Below are 20,175 nucleotides of genomic sequence, written 5' to 3' on the forward strand. Positions count from 1 at the left end.
CATGTGCTTGTGATGCCTTGCTCGGTGATAGGCCAGCATGACATCACTCCTGTCGTTCTGGCAGCGGATTGGCTCTGGTGTCCTCCATCTTGGATGAGGCACAGAGTCTATATAAGACCCTGACACACGCCGCATGGCGCTCAGTCCTCTTGGTTCATGCATAAGAGTAGACGCTCTGTGCGCGTTCCTCTAGGCATTCCTCTGTCTATGCTAGGTGAGCGCTACCGGCAGGGTAGCGTTCTTATACCTTACAGCTTCGGCTGCTGTCCGTATCCTTACCTCTTAGGGGAGCGGACATAGGCAGGTGCCTGAGGCACATGGTCTGGCTGGGCCTTGTGGTTCGACTCGTAGGTGGACGTTGCCGCTAGGGTAACGTTCCTTATACTGCGTCTGGCAGTTGTTCGTATCCTCGCACACTAGGGGAGCGAACAGAGGTAGGAGCTTTGTGCGGCTTACGCTGCTGTTCGTCTCTTTTGCACCACTAGAAGAGCGGACCTAGGCAGGTGCCATATCTAGTGGTTCGTGTCCTCGCACACTAGTGGAGCGAACGCAGGTAGGAGCTTTGTGCGGCTTACGCTGCTGTTCGTCTCTTTTGCACCACTAGAAGAGCGGACCTAGGTAGGTGCCATTTCGCACACATTGCCTTTGTCTCTGTGATTATTAACAGAGATCATTCCACACACCCTCCAAGTAAGGGAGGAATTGCTTTACTTACTTATTATATCCTTCTGTGAGTTAACAGAGGTATTGCACTCTGCCATAGTCTGCAGCAGAGTCTTTGCACGGTGGACCCTGACTGTCTGATACTCCTTTAAGTTATTATCAGACAGCCCCCCGTAACAAGCATCCCCCCCATAGAAAACCGGGTGGCATCCAGTGAACAGCATTAACTAGATCAGAGAAACAGCTCATAATGCTCAAAAGTTCTGATCTCATCTGGAACTTAAGTTCTCCTCGGCTCCTTGGAGGATCGTCCCTGAAAAACAAAAGAACTGTCAAAAGAAAGGCAACCAGTAGTCCTCCAACTGACTGGGACGCAAAATAAAAAGAATATGAAATATTGTAGAATTAAAGGGGTTATGTCACAAAATACATTCATCACCTATCCAAAGGATAATCATTGGGGGTACAACTTCTGGGACTCCCACGCAAATAAAGCAGTAGCCCACATGCATGATCACCACTCCATGCACTTCTATGGGACTAAAGAGGTGACAACCATCTGACGGAAGTGAACCTATCTTACTAGACCGAACTTGCCAATTTTGCTGTTATCAGTCAACCATCTGATGTGTATGACGGTTTATTGAGGCTATGAGTCGGACAGGTTCAAATTAAACATCTAAAAGGTACCGTCACACATAACGAGATCGCTAGCAAGATCGCAGCTGAGTCACGGTTTCTGTGACGCAGTAGCGATCCCGTTAGAGATCTTGTTATGTGTGACACCTACCAGCGATCAGGCCTCTGCTGTGAGATCTCTAGTCGTTGCCGAATGGTCCAGGCCATTTTCTTCAAAGACGATATCCTGCTGGGCAGGACCCATCGCTATGTTTGACACTATAGCTGGGTTTACACACTGCAACATCGCAAAGGACATCGCTGTAACGTCACCGGTTTCGTGACGTAACAGCGACCTCCCTAAGTCTCTGTTGAGTCGCTGGTGAGCTGTCAAACAGGCAAACCTGGCCAACAACGCAACAGCGATCCGGACCTGCAGAGCGACCTAGCTGGCTGTTGGGGACGTTGATAAGCAGCTTTTTGAAAGAGAAGTTGCTAACAAAGTCGCTGCAAAGTCTTTCACACACTGAAACTTTCTAGCGATGCATGCTGCACAGCGGGAAACAAAGGACCTAGGAATGGTCCTGAACGATTTGTAGCGATCAGCAACTTCACAGCAGGGGCCAGGTCGCTGATGTGTTTCACACACTGCAACATCGCAAACGACATCGCTATTGCGTCACAAAACCGGTGACGTTACAGCGATGTCGTTTGAGATGTTGCAGTGTGTAAACCCAGCTTAAGTGACAGGGTCACAGTGACTGCTGAGATCTTATACAGGTCGCTACTGCGACCTGTATTGTTCCTGCATCGCTGGTAAGGTCTGACTGTGTGACATCTCACCAGCGACCTCCCAGCAACTTACTAGCGATCTCTATCAGGTCGTATCGTTTTCGGGAACGCAAATAAGTCGTTGTGTGTGACTGGGCCTTTAGGGGTGCTTCACACACAGCGAGCTCACTGCCGACATCGCTGCTGAGTCACGCTTTTTGTGACGCAGCAGTTACCTCATTAGCGATCTCGCTGTGTGTGACAATGAGCAGCGATCTGGCCCCTGCTGCGAGATCGCTGCTTGTTACACACAGCCCTGGTTCGTTTTCTGCAAAGGCGCTCTCCCGCTGTGACACACAGATCGCTGTGTGTGACAGCGAGAGAGAGACAAATGAAGCGAGCAGGGAGCAGGAGCCGGCGTCTGACAGCTGAGGTAAGCTGTATCCAAGATAAACATCGGGTAACAAAGGTGGTTACCCGATATTTACCTTAGTTACTAGCCTCTGCAGCTCTCACGCTGCCTGTGCTGCCGGCTCCGGCTTTCTGCACATGTAGCTGCTGTACACATCGGGTTAATTAACCCGATGTGTACAGCAGCCAGGAGAGCAAGGAGCCAGCGCTAAGCAGTGTGCGCGGCTCCCTGCTCTCTGCACATGTAGCTGCATTTACACATCGGGTTAATTAACCCGATGTGTACTGTAGCTAGGAGAGCAAGGAGCCAGTGCTCAGTGTGCGCGGCTCCCTGCTCCCTGCACACACAGCTAAGCGGTGTGCGCTGGTAACTAATGTAAACATCGGGTAACCATACCCGATGTTTACCTTAGTTACCAGTGTCCGCAGCTTCCAGACGCCGGCTCCGTGCAAGCGCAGCGTCGCTTGCACGTCGCTGCTGGCTGGGGGCTGTTCACTGGTCGCTGGTGAGATCTGCCTGTTTGACAGCTCACCAGCGACCATGTAGCGATGCAGCAGCGATCCTGACCAGGTCAGATCGCTGGTCGGATCGCTGCTGCATCGCTAAGTGTGAAGGTACCCTTACACTTGCACTAGGGGGAGATAAGCCGCTGCTAGAGATATCTTGCTTAGTGTCTGCATTGAAAGCACAATCAGTCAAGATAAACCGTTCATGTGAATTGGAGAGAGATAGCTGTGGGCAGATAAGCTCACTGAAGGATCCACTGTTAACTCATTCTGAGGTTAACTGTAAGGCTATGTGCGCACGTTGCGTAAATACATGCAGTTACGCTGCGCTTTACAGCGCAGCGTAACTGCATGCGTCCTGCGTCCCCTGCACAGTCTATGGAGATTGTGCAGGGGCCGTGCGCACGTGGCGTTTAAGAGCGCAGCGCTTTGGCTACTGCCGAAGCGCTGCGTAAAAAGAAGTGACATGTCACTTCTTTCCTGCGCTTTGCCGGCAGCTCCTGCTCTGTCTATGGCAGGAGCTGCAGGCAGAGCGCATGGAATCGTCGCTCACTACGGACATTTCTGCAGCGATCTAAAGCGCACATGTGCTCTTCAGATCGCTGCAGAAATTTCTGCAGTGACTGTACGCAACGTGCGCACATAGCCTAAGGCCTCATTCAAATGTATGTGTGGCACGTACGCGTTTTATACGCTTTGTTTCACGGAAACAACACATACCCATTATAATCTATCATTACAGAGAGGGGGGAGCCAGCACTACCTATGAATGGCATGCAACAAATAAAAAGTGTAAAATTCACAAATTCATTCCTACTGTACTATAATGCAAAATGAGAGTTTTAGCAAACAGTTGATCAATAATTTAAGCCACCCCTGCCACGTCACGGCAAATCTAAATAGGGAGGTCCTACTCTATATTATATAATTTGCCATTGTGCCATACGGCCTCCGAAATATTTTAATAAGCAGAACCATATAAAAGCAACACATACCTGTGACATCTCAGAACCGCTCCCATGTTGCAAAAACAGATAACTGCGAATAAAGGCAGTCCAGATGCCAGCATATGCAGCAAGGCCACATACACCAGCACAATGTCAAAACTGGCCCTCACAGTGTGTCTGACCAGCAGCCATGGATAAAGGCGGAGCAGGCCCAAGTAAATGGTGCTTAATTAATGATGCCTGTGGAACAGGGTGAGGTAGTTCAATGTGAACAAGCTCCAACATTAGTTTTGATAGTAGCAGAAGGAAATTGCAAAAATTCTCATTTTGCATTATAGTACAGTAGGAATGAATTTGTAAATTTTACATTTTATTTGTTGCATGCCATTCACAGGCAGTGCTGGCTCCCTCATCTTTGTAATGATTTACTGGTCTGGAGCTGACCCCCACCAGGCCGTGCATGCCCAGTGTGGTTTGCAAATTCCTAAAACTAATGTTGGAGTCTGTTCACATTGAACTACCTCACCCTGTTCTACAGGCATGATTAATTAAGCACCATTTACTTGGGCCTGCTCCGCCTTTATCCATGGCTGCTGGTCAGACACTGTGAGGGCCAGTTTTGACATTGTGCTGGTGTGTGTGGCCTTGCTGCATATACTGGCACCTGGACTGCCTTTATTCGCAGTTATCTGTTTTTGCAACATGGGAGCGGTTCTGAGATGTCACAGGTATATGTGTTGCTTTTATATGGTTCTGCTTATTAAAATATTTAGGAGGCCGTATGGCACAATGGTAAATTATATAATATAGAGTTGGACCCCCCTATTGTGATTTATGTTTAATCTCTTTTTTTATTGAAAAATTAAGGTTGGTTACAATAAGCAGGGCTGCAGACCAAGGCAAACCCCCAAATAGAGACAAAACAAAAAAACAAACAAGGATGCAATGAAACATGAAAGGCTTTGCAAGGTTGTAGCCATATACAGTTTGTTACAATAAAGAACATTTAAGAACATTTATATCAATCTGTCTTGAACCATTATAAAAGTATAAAATCCATAAACTATACCATAAACAGCAAAGATTTACCATTCATACCATAGAGGCACATAATGGTCAGTCGAAGGAAAAGAAATAAAGAGGGAAGTAGACAAAGTGAATAATGACGGGGAAAAGGATCATGGGGAAGGGCAAGAAAGGGCTGGGAATAACTAGCAGGAAAAATCTAGGTAGAGTCTCAACTCACCCCAAAGAGGGACCTGAAGTCCGGAGAATCCAAAAAAATGACCCAGGGACTCCTGATCTTAATACATTTTTCAGTAGCGTCCTGAATTTCAGCAGTGAGACCCTCCATTCTGTAAAGGGAGGCCATCTCCTCAAGCCACTCATCCAAGGCGGGGGCACGGGTGGACCTCCAGTGTCTGGGGATCACGGCTCGGGCAGCCGCTAGGCAAAACCGCAATAGTCCCATTTTCTGAGATTTAACAGACCCCGGTAGGATAGATAAGAGAGCGATTTGTGGAGAACCAGAGAGGGCCTCCCCACTAATGCTATTGTATGCCGAGAAGACCCCACTCCAAAAAGGCTTAATGAGGCTACAGCTCCACCATATATGCAACATATCCCCCCTTTCGTGATTATGTGGAGCCCCACAGGTGGTGTGTCGGTGTCGGTGCGTTACCTTCAGGGACTCCACGTTGCTGGATCTCCGTCACTGGTAGGAAATCTTCTGTTTTGATCGTGACGCCACTCTCAGTATCGCGGTCAGTGGGGACCGCCACTGCAGGTTAGGGGACGCCTGGGGCTGATGGTGTGTGCAGTTAGTTGGAATAGCCTCCTGAGAGTGAGGCAAGCCCCAGGGCCCAGTGTAGGTTTGTAGTACCACAAGGCGCAGAATGACCACACAGGCAGGAATGTCTTTCAAGGGCTTTACTCACATTTGATGGCAGGGTGAGTAGCCCGGGCGTAGCTGAGATGAACCAGGTGGGAACCAGGTATCCTTCAGGCTGACTTTATGAGGGTGACTACTGACTCGCCTTCCTTAGCCCTTGGTGGTTTGGGGTGACCCCGACTTTTAGTCCCTATGGGGGTCACCCAGGGAAGATGCTGCAGCCTCTCTCTCCCCTTCGTTCGCCGTATGCTTGTTCCCCGGACCAGGCCACTCCAGCTTCTTGCCTCCTATGACCTATGGGCCCTCACTGCGGTTACGTGGCTGCGGCTTTTGTGGTGATGTGGTGTGGGCTTTGAGAGCCCCACACCGGCAGGTTTAGCAGAAGAAAGCTGGATCTATCTTCGCTTCGGGATCTGCCGCCCGGTTGGGCCTGGTGCTCTCTAGCAGTCTCCTTACTTCCCACTCCGTGCTTTCTCTCTAGCTGAAGCTGGCTTTCAGGTAGCACTCCTAGTTGACCGTTCTCCCCCGTCTGTAGCCACTGCGCGGGCGCTGTTAGACAGCAACAGCCCCACAGGTCTGCTCCTCACTGAGCCCTATGGAGTTCTGCTCTAACTGACTCACTGCTCCTCCTCTCCTGTTCTTGCCTACGCCACCTAGCAACCAGACTCTCCACCACACCCCTTGAGAGGAGATGGAGGCTCTACCCCCTCCACTATTCCAGTGAAGGTGAAGGCTTGCCCCCTCCTGGGATCCCCAGGGGTCCTCTCATGGGTACATGTGTGAGACCTGATCACTATGCGCCTGTGTTCCACACCCCTGTCAGCCTTCTGGATTACCTGTATTGTACTGTCCCCAGCATGGGTGCAGTACTCAGTGGTGCCTGACCAGGTCAGGGGCGCCACATTCCCCCTTAGTTATCACCAGCACGTCCTCGGGCTGCAAGACAACATTTTAAAATGCATAAAACATTAAAACATGTAAAACATTTTTAAAAGCACCAGGTATCAGACATCACCACCCTCCACCCACAAGTCCGTTAACCCACCCAAAACCCTCTCAGGAGGCAGGTCACCAGTCCTGTTGGTAACCAGGTCTGGGCCATCCGTTTCCCCAGACCTTTCCTCCAATCTTCCTCTCCCGTTGGCCGCGACTTCAGCCACTTCTGGCAGGATGTAGAGGCGGCTTACATGGGCTGGTGGTTTCAGGGTATACCTGGCCTGGTGGATCCGCGCCGTCAGCCTCTTCTGGCAGGATGCAGAGGCGGCCTCCACAGTTGGTGCTGACCAGGTACCCTCTTTGTGGTGGTGAGCCAAGGCCCCATAAACAGGCGTGCTCTCTGGTCGCAGGTGAGCCAAGGCCCTTTTCTACGGACGGGCCCCCCTGGTTGCAGACGAGCCAAGCCCCTAAACAGGCTGGCCCTGGTGGTGGTGCCACTGGTGTAACTATTTACACTGCGAGAGTTTGTGGCTATAGCAAGTTCATAGCCTTAAAGTTTATTTCTCACAATAGTTTTTGTGGGCGCATTTCTTAAACGTTGCAAACAAAACTTTTCAAACTTTAACTGGTCAAAACTTCTTACTTTCCTTTACTTTACTCCTCTTTTTCACTAGGGCGTGGGCATGTAGGGCACCGGCACCCGTGACTTTCTTGCTCTCCGTCGTCGTCCGTGGTTGTTTCATCTGTAGGTTCTTTATCTTTCCTTTCTTGATCTTCGTCTGTTTCTTTTTCTGCATCTGTTTCTGTATCTCTGTCTTTTCTTTCTTGTCTTTCTTGTCTTTCTTGTCTTTCTTGTCTTTCTTGTCTTTCTTGTCTTTCTTGTCTTTCTTGTCTTTCTTGTCTGGGACATGGTGCTACGTCCAAGGCATAGTAGCCCCTTTCTCCTTGATGCAAGGTGAACTGTACTAAGTCCCCAATTTTCAAATTTCTGCCTGAATGTCCTCTGGGCAGGTGGGCTTGAACATCTCTCCGATTTACGAATATGCCCTCTTTTATTCCTTTTACTACAATGAAGCCGTATCCGCTTTTCAAGTTGAAGTCCTCTACTATTCCTCTGTAAAGGGGTCCTCTAGCCTGGGCTTTGGACCTTCTTAGGCACCTTTTCTCCTCCAGGTCTCTGACCGTGACTTCCCTCTGCTCTGGAGACTGCGGTGTTGGAGGATACTTTGTTCTGCTGCGCCGTGTCTTGCGGGCTGGGTTCATGCCTGCGGGCTCCCAGGTGAGGTCTTTGGGCTGATCTTCGTCAGCAGACGGGGTCAGATCTTCCTCATCCCAGCGTGAATAGGGCAGCATCTCCGGCTCTGGGTAGGGGTCTGCTGCGGTTGGCGTCGGAGTCAGCCCTTCTGCTTCATGGTCTCCTCTCCCCCTTAGTTCTTCGCTGCACTCCTTTGGTGGCAGTGCTGGGGATGGGCTTTCTTCAGCTGGTCTGGGCGGTGGACTCTCTGGCGCAGCTGCAGGGGTTGTCTGAATCTCCTTGGGGGTATACGGAGGGAGCAGGTACCGATCCACCATCTCTTGTGGGAACTGGGCCTCTAGATCAGCCTTCAGCTTCCAGTATTCGGGGTCCTCTCCTATCAGGGTCTTCCTAGCAGGGACCTCGGTGGACTGGGGAGCGGTGTCTGCTCTGGCCTTGCAGGCCGGGGAAAATAGTGATGCAATCTCTTGGCGGGCCGCGCCCTGTATGGCGGCGGCCTGGTCTTGGCGGGCCGCGCCCGGCATGGCGGCGGCCTGGTCTTGGCGGGCCGCGCCCTGTATGGCGGCGGCCTGGATTGGCGTTTCTGTCGCGGCCGGTTCCTGGCGGGCCGGACTGGACACTGCAGCCGCGGTCTCACTTGGCGTCGCAGCCTCGATGGGGTCCGTGCAGGCTGAGCCGGGCGTCGCTGCAGTGATCGGAGCTTGGCGGGCCGCACCCGGCGGGGCTGCGGCCTGGTTCAGCATATCACTTGCGGCGCGGACGAGCGTCGCTGCTGCGTTGGGGTCTTGGCGGACCGGGTTCAGCAGGGTGGCAGCCTGGGTCAGCGTCACACCTGCAGCACGGCTGAGCACGGCCGTGGTGGTCGGAGCCCTGCGGGACAGGCGGGGCATCGCTGCAGCGGCCTGGACTTGGCGGGCCGCATCTAGCGTGGCTGCGGCCTGGTTCGGTGACGCCGCGCCGGGCGCCTCTTCCGGGACCGCGGGCGTGGCAGCAGGGGTCGGGGCACTTGTGCTGGCCGGGGCATCACTCGACTCACCCATCTGTGGCTGCATCGGGGTCTGCGTCGTCGCCGCTCGGTCTGACATGCGTCGCGCGGCTCCCTCCTCGTAGGTCCGCACCGCCGCAGCCATCTCCAGGAGCTCCGTGCGTTCTTCCCTGAGCTGTCGCACAATCCCGGCCTCCAGCCGGTCGCAGAAGATGGCAAGCTCCCGGCACCACCAGGCAGCAGTGCCTGGTTCTGGGTATCCGCGTCTGGACTCCATTTTCTCTAACAAGCTGCTGGCTTCTCTTCTGCTCCGCCGTCTCTGGACGCTTCCGCTTTCTTCATCAGCGAGGTCAGGACTCTCTAGGGGATCTCTGGGTAGCCACACCTCTTCGTGGGCGGTAACTTCTTCCAGCGCGGGCTGCTGTTGTTTTCCAGCGCGCTTTTCATGGTGGCAATATGGCGGCGCTTCCAATTTTTCAAGCGGACCGCCTAGGCACATGGTCACCTGTCTGAACAGGTCTAGTCCTTATCCTGTTCGTGACGCCAGATGTGGAGCCCCACAGGTGGTGTGTCGGTGTCGGTGCGTTACCTTCAGGGACTCCACGTTGCTGGATCTCCGTCACTGGTAGGAAATCTTCTGTTTTGATCGTGACGCCACTCTCAGTATCGCGGTCAGTGGGGACCGCCACTGCAGGTTAGGGGACGCCTGGGGCTGATGGTGTGTGCAGTTAGTTGGAATAGCCTCCTGAGAGTGAGGCAAGCCCCAGGGCCCAGTGTAGGTTTGTAGTACCACAAGGCGCAGAATGACCACACAGGCAGGAATGTCTTTCAAGGGCTTTACTCACATTTGATGGCAGGGTGAGTAGCCCGGGCGTAGCTGAGATGAACCAGGTGGGAACCAGGTATCCTTCAGGCTGACTTTATGAGGGTGACTACTGACTCGCCTTCCTTAGCCCTTGGTGGTTTGGGGTGACCCCGACTTTTAGTCCCTATGGGGGTCACCCAGGGAAGATGCTGCAGCCTCTCTCTCCCCTTCGTTCGCCGTATGCTTGTTCCCCGGACCAGGCCACTCCAGCTTCTTGCCTCCTATGACCTATGGGCCCTCACTGCGGTTACGTGGCTGCGGCTTTTGTGGTGATGTGGTGTGGGCTTTGAGAGCCCCACACCGGCAGGTTTAGCAGAAGAAAGCTGGATCTATCTTCGCTTCGGGATCTGCCGCCCGGTTGGGCCTGGTGCTCTCTAGCAGTCTCCTTACTTCCCACTCCGTGCTTTCTCTCTAGCTGAAGCTGGCTTTCAGGTAGCACTCCTAGTTGACCGTTCTCCCCCGTCTGTAGCCACTGCGCGGGCGCTGTTAGACAGCAACAGCCCCACAGGTCTGCTCCTCACTGAGCCCTATGGAGTTCTGCTCTAACTGACTCACTGCTCCTCCTCTCCTGTTCTTGCCTACGCCACCTAGCAACCAGACTCTCCACCACACCCCTTGAGAGGAGATGGAGGCTCTACCCCCTCCACTATTCCAGTGAAGGTGAAGGCTTGCCCCCTCCTGGGATCCCCAGGGGTCCTCTCATGGGTACATGTGTGAGACCTGATCACTATGCGCCTGTGTTCCACACCCCTGTCAGCCTTCTGGATTACCTGTATTGTACTGTCCCCAGCATGGGTGCAGTACTCAGTGGTGCCTGACCAGGTCAGGGGCGCCACATTTACACCGCCAACATCTGTCTGACACTGAAGGGAAGATTGTGTGTAGGGCATGAGGGCAGCGGTACCAGCGGGTGAGAATTTTATAACCCTTTTCCTGGACCGAACAAGCCCTAGAAAATTTGTGAGTGAAAAGAAAAGCAGTACTCCATTCCTCAACCCGGATAGTCACGCCCAAGTCTCTACTCCATCCCCCCACAAATTTGAGCTCGTCCACATCCCCCTTCTGGATCAAAAGGTTATAGATAAGGGACAGGGTATGTCCCGGAGCATCTTCCAAAAGAAAGAGCTTTTCAAACGAGGAGGGGGGGAGGGCAGCATAAAGTGCCTCCCGGCCTGATCCAGGGAAAAAAGACCTGATCTGGAAGTATTCAAACCAGGGTATGGCCCCTCCCAAGGCAGAGAGCAAGTCGTATGTGGGCAATGGGGATCCCTGAAGTATGTGAAAGAAGCGCACGTCCCCGCTCCTCCTCCGGCACAGGAAAACATCGGCCAACTGCCGGGGCAAAATCTGGGTTTGAAAAGATAGGGGAGAGGGGACCATGCTCCCTGGACAGACGACCCCTTTTGGTTTCTAAATCCCACGTCCTCAATGTCGCCCTCAAGAGATCAGCCTCAGAGAGAGGCTGGCCCCTGGAGCCCGAGCTAATCCAAGGGAGGTAACGCAAGGGGATCTCGTGGTCCATTTCTTTTAGGCTTACCCACTGCTTTGTGGCCCCATGATATTGCCAATCTAGTAATCGCATCAGTAGAGCCGCTTTATGATAGAGTTTAAGGTTGGGCAATCCAGCTTCCCCCTGGCTTTTAAGTCTGCAAAAGGTAGTGAAGCCTATCCTCGGGCGCTTACCTCCCCACATGAAGCGCGTGATAACTGACTGCAGGCTGGAGAAAAAAACTGCAGGAGGAACCAAGGGGACCGTCTGGAACAAGAACAAAAAGCGAGGCAAAACGTCCATTTTGATAACATTTATTCGTCCAAACCAGGATAGTCTTTTACTATTGTATGAGGTAAGATCCTTTCTTGTCCTGTTGAGAAGGGGAAGGTAGTTAAGCTGATATAGTTTTGAGAGATCCATGGGGACTGTTATCCCTAGGTAAGTAATGGCGGAGTCCTGCCACTTGAAGGGGAAATTTTTCTTGATATGATCCACCTCAGCATCAGGGAGAGATATGTTTAATGCCTCGGATTTGGAGTAATTGACCTTAAAGTTGCTGAGGTGACTGAATTTTTCAAACTCTTGAATAAGTGAGGGGAAGGAAAGGCGAGGCTGTGAAATGAACAGAAGTAGATCATCTGCGTAAAGAGCTGCCTTGCATTCCCCACCCCCCACCCCTATCCCGTGGATACTGGAATTGTTTCTTATGGCCACGGCAAGGTGTTCCATAACCAGGACATAAAGTAGGGGGGAAAGGGGGCACCCCTGACGTGTACCATTATGTATTGCAATTGGTGATGAGAGAAACCCATTGACTTTGACCCTGGCAGAGGGATTCCTATAAAGGGAAGAGACCCTTTCAATGATTTTGTCTCCCAGTCCCACCTGCCGCAGAAAGGCCATCACAAACTCCCAGCTGACTCTATCAAAGGCCTTCTCTGCATCAATGGATCCCTATTGAGATTTGCCGTGATGGGGCAGGGGCGGCTCAAATTATTCATCAATTGCTTGCTAAAAATCTCATTTTGCATTATAGTACAGTAGGAATGAATTTGTGAATTTTACGCTTTTTATTTGTTGCATGCCATTCAAAGGGAGTGCTGGCTCCCCCCTCTCTGTAACATTATAATCTATGGTGTTATTCTCATGTCCGTGGTTTGACACGGATTGTGTGTCCATGTAAAACCCATAGAGACGTCGTTTTTTTGTACGGTATTACGGATGAAAAAGGTCAATACAAGTCTGTGGGTCCGTGAAAAACACGATGAGCACAGAGAGGACATCGATGTACAATCCATACGCTTTACATATTTAACATTGCAACGTATAGCAGAAGCTTTGTGATTTATTTCTTTAGCCATCCGTGAAAAAATTTGATTTTTTTTTGGTACTCACCATAAAATCTGTTTTTCATAGGCTTCATTGCAGGACACAGAAACCTGGGATAGTTTGCTGCCACCTGGAGGTTTACATAGATATTACATAAAACTAAAAGTTAGCTTCTCCCCAGCAGACTATACCTTGATCTGCAGGAATCGGCCTCCTCAGTTTAGTAAGAAAGCACTAGAAGTAAGAATAAGAAACCTAAGAAGAATAACTCAAATATATATCACTGGCAAAAATGGATGAGACCTGTGTAACCCAATGAAGACTATTAGAAACATAGTTTACGGTTTGTAACAAAAATCTGATTTTCTCAGTCGCTTCATTGGGGGACACAAAATCCCTAGACATTCAAAAGCGGTCCCTGGGGTGTGAGAAGGCACATACAGTATAAGCAACAATTCTGTTAACATCACAGAACTTACTAGTGTAGTTCAAATTGAAGGCTCATTAACTGCTACCTGTAAAATTTTCCAGCCCAAGCCACACCAGTCAGAGCAAAGATATGGACCCTTTAGAATTTAGAAAACTATATACAGATGCCCAGGTAGCAGCCTTACAGAGCTGAAAGACCGAAGCCAACCGCATTAGTGGAGTGTGCCCTGATGTTGAAAGGAGGAACCCTGTCCTTCAACTTGTACGCCTGAATGACGTTCGCTTTAATCCAGAACAAATAAGGAATCGGACCACAGTGGCAGACAACTAATATCGTACAGGCCTAACCACATCCAGACTGTGTAATCTTTTCAATGGATGAAGTGGAAAAGGACAACATGAAGGTAAAGGCCCCTTTACACACTGCAACATCGCTAGCGATATCGCTGTAACGTCACCGGTTTTGTGACGTAATAGCGACCTCCCCAGCGACATTGCAGTGTGTGACACGCATCAGCGACCTGGCCCCGGCTGTGAGGTCGCTGATCGCTACAAGTCGTTCAGGACCATTCTTTGGTACTTTGTTTCCCGCTGCGCAGCATGTATCGGTGTGTTTGTCACCGTTATAACTACATCGTTAGCGACCCAGCCCATAGGTGTGCTAGCGTTCCCTTTCCAGCGAGGTCGTTCTGCAGGTCCGTAACGCTGCTGCGTCGTTGGACAGATCTGCCTGTTTGACAGCTCACCAGCGACTGTTAGAGGCTTTCCAGCGATCCTGGCCAGGTCGAGTTCGCTGGTGGGATCACTAGAAAGTCTCAGTGTGTAAAGGGGCCTTAACACAATGCTATCATTAAGGTGGAAGGCATAAACCTTAGGAAGGAAAGTCAGAATCGGACTTAACATCACCTTGTACTGATGAACAACGAGATAAGGAGCAGGCAAGGAAGGGGTGCCAATTCAGATACCCTTCTAATAAAGGTGATGGCTATAAAAACACCACATTCTGCGATAGTAAAAGAGCTGGGATCTCCCTGAGAGTATTGAAAGGGAAACCCTGAAGACCCTCTAGAACTAGGTTAAGGGTGGCCGATAAGAAACCTGATAAGCACTAGTCTCTGGAAAAAAGTTCTGACATGCGGTTCTGCAGCCAAATTCCTCTGGGGGAAAAAAAGAGCAGAGGAGGAAAACTGGCCTTTGAGAGAATTAAGCACCTGGTCTGCCTCCAGTCCAGACTGCAAAAAAGAAAGTAGGCACAGTAAAGAAAAAAAAAAAGACAAAAGACAATGGGGAAATTGACTTCTTCCTAGCCCTGATCATGGTCTGGATCACTGGGGCTCTTAAAGCCCAAACCTCCTCAGAATCGAGGCTTCAACAGCAATACTGTTAAAGCAAGCAGTTGTAAATTCTAGAAATAAAATGGACCCAGAGATAACAGGTCGGGCAGATCGGAATGGGCCACAGAGAATCACCTAATAGACTGATGTTGTCTGAATACCAAACCCTCATGTGCCAGTTCGGAGCCACCAGGATCATGGGAGCCTCTTCTCCCCTGATCTTGCAGAGAGGTCTGGGAAGAAGAGGAATAGGTGGGAACAGATAAGCTTGAAATAACTGGGACCAAGGAATTGCCAACGCATCAACAAAAACCACCTGTGGGCCCCCAGCTTTCATGACAAATGCTGATACTCTGTGGTTTAATCTGGAAACCATCAGATCGACGTCCAGAGTGCACCAGTGAAGGTCTGACCACTACTATGTGAAGGGTCCATTCCCGTGGGTCTACTTTCTACCTCCCAATCCGCCTCCCAATTGTCTACCCCGGCAACGTAAACTGCTGAAATCAGCGGAACTCTGTCATCTACCTACCTTTGAATCCTCGACATCTCCAACATGACTTCTTGCTCCCCTCTGATGATTGATAAATGCTACCACCGAGGAGTTGTCTGATTGGATTCTGACTAACAGCCTCCTAAGTAGGTGTTGTCAGGAGAGTCCAATGGATTGTTCTGATATCCAGAACATTGATCGGAGAAGTCTCTCCTGATCATCCCAAATTCCTTGTGCCGAAAACCGTCAAAACACTGCCCCCCCAACTGGAGAGGCTGGCATCCATGGACAATATCTGCCACTGGTTGGGCGGAAACAGTGCCCCTGGGACAGCGAAGAGGGGGTTAAATCATCACCTAAGGGACCTGCGGTATTGAAGTGAAAGGCAAGAGGCCGATCCAAGGGCTGTAAGGACCTGTCCCAAAGTGATAGAACTGTGCTCTATAATGGCCTTGAATGGAACTGACCAAAGGGAACCGCTTCAAAAGCCGCCATAATCTGACCCAACACTCTCATGCAAAACTGGAGAGGGTAGTTCCCCAAGCGTCTCACAACCCGAATAGAAAACTGCAGAATCACTCTTTTCTTCTGGAAGAAAAAACAATCCCTGAATCGTGTTGAAGGTCATCCCCGGAAAGCAGAGAAGCTGAGCAGCAACTAGCATGGATTTTGTTTGGTTGACAATCCATTTGAATTGGTCCACAGTGTGTAAACTTATCTCCAGGTTGGCTGGGATCCTTGACCAGAATGTCATCTTGATAGGTTATTACCACTTTTCCCCGGAGCAGAAAAGCACCATAATTGGCGCCAAGACCTTCGTACACCCAAAAGGTAGAGCCCTGAATTGATCATGATCCCAGCCTATCGCAAACCGCAGGTAACACTGATGAACTGGGACTATCGGCACATGTAAGTGTCCAGAATGTCTACTGATGACAGAAACAAGCCGACCGCTATGGATGCGATGACTGAAAGGAGGGACTCCTTTCTTTAGATAACGGATCTCTGCTGGTTTGATTACTGGGACAGAAGCAACAGCTGTAATTAGACAACCAAATCACTCATCCTTCCCACCTGATAAGGATAAAACACCAACTCCACACTAGAGCTAGAGTCTGATTGCTCCACAGACAATAATCTATGCAGGGAAGGAGAAGCTGCAAGTCACTCTCAGTGATGGCAATCTGGAGGCAGAGGATACTGGAGGGTGTTTAGTGTACCGTCTCATTAAACGACGTACCAGCGATTCCGACCACAATATGACCTGGTCAGGATTTATGGTGCATCGCTACATGGTCGCTGGTGAGCTGTCAATCAGGCAGATCTCACCAGTAACCAGTCCGCAGCGACTCGTGGAAACGATGCTGCGCTTGGTAACCAAGGTAAATATAGGGTAACTAAGCAAAATGCTTTGCTTGGTTACCCGATATTTACACTGGTTACCAGCGCACACCGCTTAGCGCTGGCTCCCTGCACTCGTGGCCAGGGTACACATCGGGTTACTAAGCAAAGCGCTTCGCTTAGTTACCCGATGTGTACTCTGGCTACGTGTGCAGGGAGCAGGGAGCCAGCACTGGCAGCCTGAGAGCGGCATACGCTAGTAACCAAGATAAATATCGGGTAACTAAGCAAAGCACTTCGCTTGGTTACCTGAAGTGTACCTTGGTTACCAGCGTCCGCAGCTTCCAGACGTCGATTCCCTGCTCCCTGCACATTCAGATTGTTGCTCTCTCGCTGTCAAATGCAGCGATGTGTGCTTCACAGCGGGAGAGCAACGAGCAAAAAATTAACCAGCACTGTGTGTAACGATCAGCGATCTCACAGCAGGGGCCAGGTCACTGCTTAGTGTCACACACAGTTAGATCGCTAATGAGGTCACTGATGCGTCACAAAAAACGTGACTCAGCAGCGATCTCAGCAGCGATCTCGCTATGTGAGAAGTACCCCTTAGAGCACATCCAAGGTCTTTGATATTGATAAGCAGTCACAGGAGAGTCTGACTCATTGCAAGAGTTACAAATCCCAAAATAGAGACCTAGTCCACTACATTCGGGTGTCCGTCTGCATAAAACGTATATGTGTAAAAATGGCACAAAACAGAGCACACGCTAACACAGTGCGCTCCATTACAGTAAATGGCCCTGCCGGGCGCATGCGTCCGGAACACGCTTTGCAGAGTGGGGGGAGGTGGCAAAGGTCACAGGCAAACAATCCACAGCAGTAACAAGGGTACTGAACAGCCCAGTTAGTTGAGTCACAGTCTGAGTGAGTTCATGAGCCAATGCGGGGAGGCACATTTGCTTCTGATACCACTGAGGTCCCCAAAGCAAAAGTCTGAAAGCAGGGAGGAGTACAGGCAGAACAATAAGGTACAGATTGCCCAGAAGAAAACGTATTACTACAGCCCGCACAAGAATAATAGGTGACTACTGCTGACTAGCCTTCAGGAGGGGCGCGATCTTCCCTGGCCTCAGACATCGTGCTGACAGAATGAGAGAGCCAGAGCCACGTAGGAATGCTACTGGGGAAACAATATCAGCCATCAAAAACTAAAAACTTGCATTACCTTAAAAACAGTTATTTTATTAGTGCCAAAAAGCTAATGTTATCAACAGAAAATGGAGGGATCAGACTACCTAACATCAGGGGGTACAATTTGGCCTGTATCTTAAGACATGTAGTCGATTGGATTAGACGAACAAGTAGGTATTCTGACTGGGATATAGAGGCAGAATTTTGTAAACCTTGGGACCTGAGTTCAATCCTACATACCTCCATTCCAAATTTGCCGCCCAACATTAAACACTCACTGATTTGTAGAGACACAGTGATGACTTGGAAGGCGGTTAGGAAAAAGTTCGGGTTAGCCTGGAACATCTCCAAATTCCTTAATATATGGGCTTGTCCTGACTTTCCACAGGGAAGGGAAAATTATCTCTTTAAATAATGGAGGGAAAAAGGGATTGGAACTCTAAAAAACCTGATGCATGATACAGAACGGAGATGGATGACGTGTGAGGAGTTGAGAGCAAAGTATGACTTGCGCCCATTCCAGACTCTCCAGTTTGAACAGGTGAAACAAGGGATAATGAAGAAACTATACAACATAAATAACGAATATGAGGCAAATTAGATGGATGCGATCATATTAAGGGACATCCATGCCACAAATATATCAAGTCTTTATGGAAATATGAGAGAAGTGTTAGTCCCTAACATATCAGGAAGAATGTTGGAAGGGTGGGCAAAGCAGTTGGGAGATCAAGAAGTGGAGGCGAAGATTTTGAATGGTTGGATGGTGATGAGAAAGAAGATTGTGAATGAGAACTTAAGAGATACCCAATTCAGGATCATACATAGAGCTATCTATGGATTTAATATACTGAATGCAAGACATCCAGATAAGATGATGAGTTGTCCAAATTGTGGTACGGAAAAAACAGATCTATATCATGGGATATGGCAGTGCGAAAGGATTGAAAGATTTTGGAAACAAGTCCAAGGGGTAGTGAGGAAAATCTGGAATAGAAATGTAGAGTTAGATCCAATGGTCTGGTTATTTCACTATCAGCATCGGGAGGAGGGCGAGAAAGGGGGAGACAAGTTACCGAATCTTTTCCATGATATAGGAATGATAAGTAAAAGGGCTATTCTTCAGAAGTGGCTGGTGAAGGAAATACCAACAAAAGAAGAACTTGTTAATCAATTGAAAAAAACGCTCATGTTGGAGAAGGTGATGGTGGAGAGGTGTAAAGAAAGGATGACAGCAGAATTTTTCAGTAAATGGAGAAAGTTCATAAGCGTTATATGTAGAGATGAGCGAACCGGTCCCGGTTCGGCTCGAGGTCGGTTCGCCGAACGGAGGTCCCGTTCGAGTTCGGCTCGTCGAACGTTCGACGAACCGAACTCGAACTGCATAGGAAACAATGGCAGGCAATCACAAACACAGAAAAACACCTAGAAAACACCCTCAAAGGTGTCCAAAAGGTGACAAATGACTCACAACACAACACAAACATATGGGAAAGTGACAAGGACATATACTCATGCGAAAACAAAACAGCTGGACAAGGAAAAAGAGGAGGACACACAGATATAGGCATGGCACGCCCTTCTACAATCATGTAAAACACCGCAAGGTGACTCCAAGCGTAGTCTCCCTTTTTTTCCAAAAATTGGGCCCCACACACACCCACCCATTCAGTGGCAGCAGTTGTGCCCCAGTTGTACAATTCACAGCTAGATTTGCATCAAGCACATTCAAAAATACGCCATTCTTATCCGTCCCCAGGATGACACCGGGGTAGGTAGATAAAGTCTTTGCTGAACCATGACTTGTTCATCTTGGCTTCTTTTAAAAACAATGTAAGCAAGGGTTACTCCAAGCGGAGTCTCCCTTTTTTCCAAAAATTGTGCCCCACACACACCCACCCATTCAGTGGCAGCACTTGTGCCCTAGTTGTACACTTCACAGCTAGATTTGCATCAAGCACATTCCAAAATACGCCATAATTAACCGTCCCCAGGATGACACCAGGGTAGGTAGCAAAGTCTTTCCTGATCCCAGCTCTGTTCATCTTGGCTTCTTTTAAAAACAATGTAAGCAAGGGTTACTCCAAGCGGAGTCTCCCTTTTTTCCAAAAATTGGGCCACACAGACACCCACCCCATCAGTGGCAGCACTTGGGCCCTAGTTGCAAACAGGATGTTTAGATTTGCATCAAGCACATTCAAAAATACGCCATTCTTATCCGTCCCCAGGATGACACCGGGGTAGGTAGCAAAGTCTTTCCTGATCCCAGCTCTGTTCATCTTGGCTTCTTTTAAAAACACAGCAAGCAAGGGTTACTCCAAGCGGAGTCTCCCTTTTTTCCAAAAATTGTGCCCCACACACACCCACCCATTCAGTGGCAGCACTTGTGCCCTAGTTGTACACTTCACAGCTAGATTTGCATCAAGCACATTCCAAAATACGCCATAATTAACCGTCCCCAGGATGACACCAGGGTAGGTAGCAAAGTCTTTCCTGATCCCAGCTCTGTTCATCTTGGTTTCTTTTAAAAACACAGCAAGCAAGGGTTACTCCAAGCGGAGTCTCCCTTTTTTCCAAAAATTGTGCCCCACACACACCCACCCATTCAGTGGCAGCACTTGTGCCCTAGTTGTACACTTCACAAGCATTTACTCTCCCCAGGATGACACAGGGGTTGTAAATTCCTTCTGGATCCATGACTTGTTCATTTTGATGAA

At 49.7% G+C, this 20,175-nt stretch overlaps 1 protein-coding gene across 1 annotated transcript in view; it reads right to left on the bottom strand.

Annotated features, from left to right (window-relative positions):
* Positions 1–812: 812 nt before the first annotated feature.
* The window catches only part of LOC142302843 (peroxisomal membrane protein 11C-like), a 111,836-nt gene continuing 92,473 nt past the window's right edge, over positions 813–20,175 (bottom strand). Inside the window, exon 6 of the mRNA XM_075343986.1 lies at positions 813–976. Within this exon, the coding sequence (XP_075200101.1) occupies positions 823–976 (154 nt within the window). The 3' untranslated portion in view covers positions 813–822. The remainder of the gene's footprint in view (positions 977–20,175) is intronic.

Source organism: Anomaloglossus baeobatrachus, chromosome 1 (genome assembly GCF_048569485.1).
Source record: "Anomaloglossus baeobatrachus isolate aAnoBae1 chromosome 1, aAnoBae1.hap1, whole genome shotgun sequence".
Taxonomy (NCBI): domain Eukaryota; kingdom Metazoa; phylum Chordata; class Amphibia; order Anura; family Aromobatidae; genus Anomaloglossus; species Anomaloglossus baeobatrachus.